This window comes from Berghia stephanieae, chromosome 4 (genome assembly GCF_034508935.2).
Source record: "Berghia stephanieae isolate SIO BIC M18660-M18661 chromosome 4, UCSD_Bste_1.3, whole genome shotgun sequence".
Lineage (NCBI taxonomy): Eukaryota > Metazoa > Mollusca > Gastropoda > Nudibranchia > Aeolidiidae > Berghia > Berghia stephanieae.
In genome coordinates, this window is record NC_088363.1 from 7449189 (window position 1) to 7456688 (window position 7500).

Below are 7500 nucleotides of genomic sequence, written 5' to 3' on the forward strand. Positions count from 1 at the left end.
TGGTAGGACATGCTTTCTCACAACAGCAATAGATCGGGATGAATATAACCGTTAAGAGGAAATTTACAATTAAAATGTTACCAAGTACGAATATTGGGCAGGGGTCTTTTGGAATGGATGAAATTGTGTATTTATAAATACCAAAATAATGGATGGAAATTAACACCAACTGTCATATGAATTGTTACCCACCGTCTCTGTACGGTGTTAATTTTTTCGGGACGAATCGGATCTCTTCAAGTGAATTTAGAGTGGAGAAAGGATGCGAAATAGAAACGTTTGAGTTGGTTGGAGTGGAAGGAATTGTCTTTGGTTTCCGCCAAGACGAATAGAAATCCTGTTTTCAGACTGGAGGTCACATTTGTGAAGCAAATCCAATGGGGAAAAGTCGGGACGTCACACCCTCTATACTTTTGGTTTCTAAAATCTTGGAAGTGTGTATGTAACCAGTCCTTCGGAGGACTAATAATGAATAGGTTATATATTGAATCATAAGGTGGCATATCTATTTTAGAAGCAGGATGTGTAGACAGATTTTTAACATTACGGGACGTAAAAGAGCGAGGATGGATGTTATTTATTGACGACCAGCATAAATTTAGACTAGAAAATATGATACCGTCACTCTGAAACCAGAAGATAAATTACACAAGGGATGTTTTCAGTCCTTCCAACGGTTTTACACTTCCATTGAAATAGGAACCAGTTTTTGACATCACACTTTTCTTCCCTATGTCCACTACCTAGTTCATCCATTGAGACCGTGAGTCACGTGATAGTGATTGCTTCACACACATTTATTTTTGAATGTCTATTTTCCAGAGAAGCTGTGTCCTTAGCTCGTATCCGACTGTCTCCTGTGGACCCCATCCTAGAAGACTTGTACACGGAGTGGGGTCAGTGTCTCATGAAGGAGGGACAGTTTGAACAAGCTGCGAAATGGTCAGTGGACCAATGGTCATTTTAACCCTCTCCGTACCAGCCCTAGGAAAATGTTCACATTCGTTATTACAATACAAAAAAAACGTTTTATAATTCTCAATTTTCTTACTATTTATTTATTTTTTATTTTATTTTTTTGTTCATCACAAAATTTATTGATTTTTTTTAAAATGTTATAGTCATAAAAATTGGTCATAGTATTGTAGAGTTCATTTTGCTGAACAATATCATTATAGAATGTACGTGTTGCTTTTCTGTGTGAGTAGGAAAAATGTATTTTTGTGTTAGGTGTGGTCAGTGGCTGAATGGGTGACAGTGATGGTGGAAATGATGTGTGCTTTGGTAAGGCACTTTCCACACATTAGCCCTCTTGATCCAGGAACAACTGGCTACAAACAGTGATGGATTTTGTAAAAGTGTTTGTACAAAACGGACACCTAATAAAAGGCGACTCGTACTGTATCAGGGTGTCCAGCAAAGTCGTATAGTCGTAAAAATGTCGTAAGTTTGACCTCTTTGTTGTAAATAAAAATCGTAAATCGAAGATTGAGTGAAATGTTTTTATAAAAAGTTTATTGAAGAATTAAATCTGGCAGCACAAAATTACGAATGCAAAAATGACGAGGCTTCATCAAGGAGCTGCTATTTTGAACATACTAGGCACCAGTCGGACATACAGTCTGACCATTGTAATGTACATTGGTGGTCATTTTGATTCCCCACTGATGTTGGGAGACTCCTCTGATTGTCTCCGGGGTGATCTGATTCCATGTGAACTCACCACTAGATTAGACCATTGCTTAAGTTTGTTCTTTTTAAAAATTCTGGTCAAAATGAAAATAATCTGTTTTGCCAGTGTACTACACCTGTGATATTTACCAACAGTGCTGAATTTATAATAAAAACTGCACCTTAAGAAAGGCCCATTGACATTATCCATTACTCTATTCATCACGCAAGATCGTCCGTTTGAATTGCGTTTTGATGTTATTCTAGCCTCGCCAGTTCTAATCTATTGCCATAAGTACTCTTTTAGTGAGGCAAGTAGATATCATTGGATGAATTAAGGAAGGAATTGTAACCTGAAAAAGCTACAATAATATACTACCTATAGATAGAATGCGCTTGGCCAAGGAGTTCACAACATTGCCATCCCGAAGTATAACGGACCAACACACAAACTCTGTGTAACCATGAACTTTTATAGTCTGGTTAATACAGTTTAGTGAGAACAACTCACAAACGCGGATGGCAAAAACAATAACAAAGGCCTGAGTGACGTCATCTGCATACAATCTATAAAGGGTGATAAACACACACACACACACACACACACACACACACACACAAAAGCAAAGATGAGACATAAGTCGTGACAATGCAATGCTCTCGGGGAATGAGTTGCTCCATGCTTTATGTATTCCCTCATCAGGGCAAACTGAGCCAAAGGTTCATGCCATAAGTTAGGTTTCTTTTTATTACTAGGACTAAAATACATCTCAGTCGAGTAGGGCATTGCTTGTAAAGGACACAATGCCCGGCCATAGTTTTGCGGTCAATGTCACCCTTTCCATCACTAACTACACTAACATTGCTTTAAATTGTAAAAAGCAAACCACTTTGCTGCGGTCGCACAATGTTGTTTGTTGACAAGCACATCTGCCCTGATTGAAATGTGTAGGGTGACTAAGCCAAACACACAACAAAATAAATTGCAGTCTTACCTTAGTAATTATGAGGCTTTGATTAAAATCTATTTTATGTTTTGATATTTTAAAAATGATCAAAGACGAGGTTACATGACAGTGATATGTGGTAGTGGTAGGTGGTAGGGATGATGATGTGGAGATAGTGGTGGCTGTAGTAGTGGTGGTAGGGATGATGACGGTTATGGTAGTATGGTTTGAATACCACTACTATAACTACTACTACTATTATTATTACTAGCACTAACTACTACTACTACTACTACTACTACTACTACTAACTACTACTTACTACTACTACTACTACTACTACTACTACTACACTACTACTACTACTACTATACTACTACTACTATTACTATACTACTACTACTACTACTACTACTACTACTACTACTACTACTACTACTACTACTACTACTACTACTACTATTACTACTACTACTACTATTACTACTACTACTATTATCATTACAAGTACTACTACTACTACTACTACTACTACTACTACTACTACTACTACTACTACTACTACTACTACTACTACTACTACTACTACCACCACCACCACCACACCACCACCACAACGGCTACGACAGCTTTATTAACACCACTAAAACTACCAATACTTCTTTGACTACTTTTCATATTACAAGTTGAAACTGACATATCATTCGAAGAAACTTTTTAGAAAGAAAAAGTATTTCTAAATATTATATTTACTAATAAATGGAGGGCGAATGGAGAATGGGAAGACCTAGGCCTAGTTATATAAACAACATCCTAGAATGGACAGAGATGAATGGAAGAGAATTATAGTATACCGTCAACAGACGAAGAGAATGGGCAGACTTTTGGCATCACAGAGTGCGGGCAGCCAAAGTCAACGATGATGACGCTGGATAGTGAGTGGGTGATATTTACTTCCTCCCTCCACTCTGTCTCATAAACACACACACACACACACACACACACACACACACACATATAGCACATAATAACTCTTTGAAAAAATGATATTGAAGTTATTGGAAATGGGCTTTTATAGAAAATTGATGCTTAGGTAAATGTAATAGGAGCATAAACCGTTGATTTCAGAAGAAAATATTATTTTACTTTCCTAGGTCGTAAATTTTGTTTCAAGGTCGCAATTTTGACTCTGAAATTTTGCTGGACGCCATGTGAATGAAATGGAAATTTGTTTCTATAATATGGCCTTTTCGGGGAATAAATAAAATAGAAATTTAGTTTTATGTGGCCTATTGGGGGAATAAATGACACATTGTTAAGCTAATCGATCACTGTGAACCTGTGGAAATAGGCAATGCAAATGTTCATTTGTTGTTTTTGTTTTGTTTTTTTTTTGTTTTTTTGGGGGGTTTTTTTCTTGTGGGGAAGAATTGATCTTGAGTGCTTTTCTTTTCTTTTTTTTTTTCTATTTTTTCTTTCTTTTCTATTTTTTTATCTATTTTTTTTTAAAAATATTTTTATTGTTACAAAATAGTTACCTGGCAATGAGACAGATCCAAGAGGCCAGCAAGATGATAGCCAGACGCAATGACCAGTCTTCCCTAAGGACAGCCTGTCACATGAGTCTGTTGGTAAAGGACCAACCCTCGGGGATGGAGTATGCCTTCAAACTCTTCTCTCAGTATCTCATCTCTGGAGAGTGGAAGGAGGCGTATGGATTTGTGAAAGAGCACGACTGTTTGAAGGTGAGGAGAAGGACGGGGGGGAAATGTGGGTCAGCAAAATGGATCAGTTCCTCACATCCAAAAGATACAGAGTTCCACTAACCACCTCACTGTGTGGCCTTTCAGCAAAAAAAAAAAAAAAAAAGAAGAAGAAGAAGAAAAAAAGAGCTTTTATTTAGCACAATATCCACTAAATGTGCTCAAAGCGCTTTACAAGGGATCCCTGGCCAACAGCAACATTTAACATTTAGGATGGGACATGACGCCTGTTAGGCGATGTTACAATTATTTTCAGACAGAGACAATGCTGTTAACGGCTCATTTTACATTTGAATACAGTGAGAGAATGTGAGTAAAGAACCTTCTCCAAGGACTCAACTATGCTCAGAGCAAGGCTCGAACCCAGGACCTTCCGATCTGAAAGCGAGTGTCATTTCACTAGACCACATAGCCGTACAAGCAAGTCATATCAGCCTAGCTCAAGTGGCTGTGGTTGATGCCTGAGCTATTTCAATCTTTTATTGAAATAGACTGCATAAAGACAAAATTCCCTTTGGGGATGAGTAAAGGGAATTTTATTTTATTTATTAAAATCGTATGATTCTAAATCCTAGTTGTTGCCATTGAGTTTGAAATGAATGATAAATAAATGGGACTACATAATCTCTCATAACGGTGTTATGATGGGAGGGATCCAATGATGAAATCTGAATTTTAAGCCAAATCTGTTGACGAAAGACAAACCTGTGGGGATGAATTACACCTTTAAACTGTTCTCTCCGTATCTGATTTCAGTAAAGCGGAAGAAGCCTTGTGTGTCGTGTGCACGTGCTGTGCTCACTCATGTGTATGTGTTGATTGTTTTAGATATCTGACTTTGTAAAGCACTTTGAGGCGACGGCAAAAAGCGCTAATCAAATATGGTTATTATTATATTTAACAAATCACTGATGTAGAGAACTTTTTTTTTCTTTTTTGGATATAGATAGTATGCAGATGACGTCACTCAGGCCTTTGTTATGGTTTTTGCCATCCGCGTTTGTGAGTTGTTCTCACTAAACTGTATTAACCAGGCTATAAAAGTTCATGGTTACACAGAGTTTGTGTGTTGGTCCGTTATACTTCCGGATGGCATTGTTGTGAACTCCTTGGCCAAGCGCATTCTATCTATAGAGAACTAAAAAAAAAATAAATAAATAATGATATAGAGAACTATTTTTATCTTGTTCTGACTCGGGTTGTTGTTTATATTCATACTCTGCTATAAGGTTGATACCATTTTTTCCCCCTCCCCCACATCAGCCTCTCGTGCCGTTGTTGAGTACCCATGAACTCCTGGTGGAGCAGATGGCATCAATGTGCCCTGGAATGACCTTGACCCAGAAGCCTCTGGATCCAGCCACCAGTTTTAGGCAGTGGGGACAGAATGACGACAACGACAACCTGCCCACTAAAAACAGAGTCAGTTTGCCAGGTAGGAAGATAATTGGTATTCATTGTCACTTGTCGTCGGTCGTCATCTCAATGTGCTACAGTACTTACTTACTTACTTATTTACTTACTTAATCCTCTTCAGGCCTTGAGGCACATAGGGCATGCACCAGACATCTCCTTTTTTTGCGATCGGCTGCTTTTGCGGTGGCTGTATTCCAGGACAGGCTTGCTTCCTTTAATTCTTTCTCCATGGTCCTTCGCCAGGTTTCTTTGGGTCCCCGCTTTCTCTTCCCATCTGCTGTCCAGTACAAGGCTGTCTTGGGAAGTGACCCTTTTTCCATTCTGGCCACATGACCCATCCATTACCATCTTCTTCTTCTTTTTTTTTTTTTGGCTACAGTGCACACAGTTAAATGGGAGCGATTCATATTCATGTTTTCGTCCAACCTAGTCATCGATCACATGATCTGTTGCTGTACAACGATTGGATTTTTCTCAAAAATTGTAAACACGCCGCTTTGTTTATGAAAGTTTAAAACATACCAATGAGTCATGATGAGCAAAATGATCAATTGTGATGCTGGATATTTCTCAAACTGTGAAAACTTTTCACAATGTAGGTCATTTTGTGCAAATTTTGCAATGTGACCAATGACCTCGAGCACATAGAATAGTGATATAGATATCCCCATTGGAACAGCACTGTAAACTGATTGATTCTTTTTCGTCTCCATTCGGTTCCAGTTTGTGAATAGCCAGTGTGTCATAGACCTATACATATCTGTAATTTACTCACAACAAACACATGAAACATACCAGCAAACAAAACTATGTGTAACCTAAAATGTTTATATATTACTATTCAAACATTTATTCAGTGAGAACTGATCAGCCAAATGTGTTCTAAAAACAATATCGAAGAAACTCTGTGTGTTGTTTCACTTTGTTGCTAGGAAACTGAGAGACATTTTAATTCCGAGCGAGGCGAGATAAAACGTTCACACTCAGTTCCTGTTCAGTTCAGCAACTGCTGAAAACAAGTGGGGTCACTCACTTTGCTATGATAAAACAATATTGTCTCGGTCGGAAAAAATTGTAACAGTCCCAAACAGACATCATGTCCTGTTCTACATGTTCAGTGTTGCTGTTGGTCTATGACCCCTTGGAAACCGTTTGAGCACGATTAGTGGATAATGCACTGTATAAATTCTCAATTTTTTTTTTTTTTTTTTTTTTTTTTTTTTTTGGGCGGGGGGGGGGGGGTTGTTGTTGTTGCTGACCTGTGATCCGTTGTAGGCGAAGAAGAAGAAGAAAGAAGAACAAGAATTTTAATTATAATAATAATAATAATAATAATAATAATAATAATAATAATAATAATAATAATAATAATAATAGTAATAGTAATTATAATAACAAAAATAATGATAATAATGATGATGATGATGAATCATTTATGCCGCGCCTGTTCCATATACCGATATCTCTAGCTGTCTTTTCTAAATAAAATAATCAATGCTACCATTTCATTTCATACTACGGAAAAAGGAATATTTTATGGAAACTGTTTTTAATCTATCAAATATTTTTAGATGGGCATTGTGTAATGTAAAACCTCAATATATGGGAAGGGCCGCGATGTAGGGGGGGGGGGAGGGTTTGTTTGTTTGTTTGTTTTTCATTTTGCTTCTTGGATGTCTGGGAATGGAAAATGAAAGTATTTA

At 37.5% G+C, this 7500-nt stretch overlaps 1 protein-coding gene across 1 annotated transcript in view; it reads left to right on the forward strand.

Moving 5' to 3' along the window:
- The window catches only part of LOC144969963 (gem-associated protein 5-like), a 296403-nt gene that overhangs the window by 227458 nt on the left and 61445 nt on the right, over positions 1–7500 (forward strand). The window contains exons 22-24 of the mRNA XM_078909074.1: positions 823–942; positions 4153–4363; positions 5645–5816. Coding sequence (XP_078765200.1) covers positions 823–942; positions 4153–4363; positions 5645–5816 — 503 coding nt within the window. The remainder of the gene's footprint in view (positions 1–822; positions 943–4152; positions 4364–5644; positions 5817–7500) is intronic.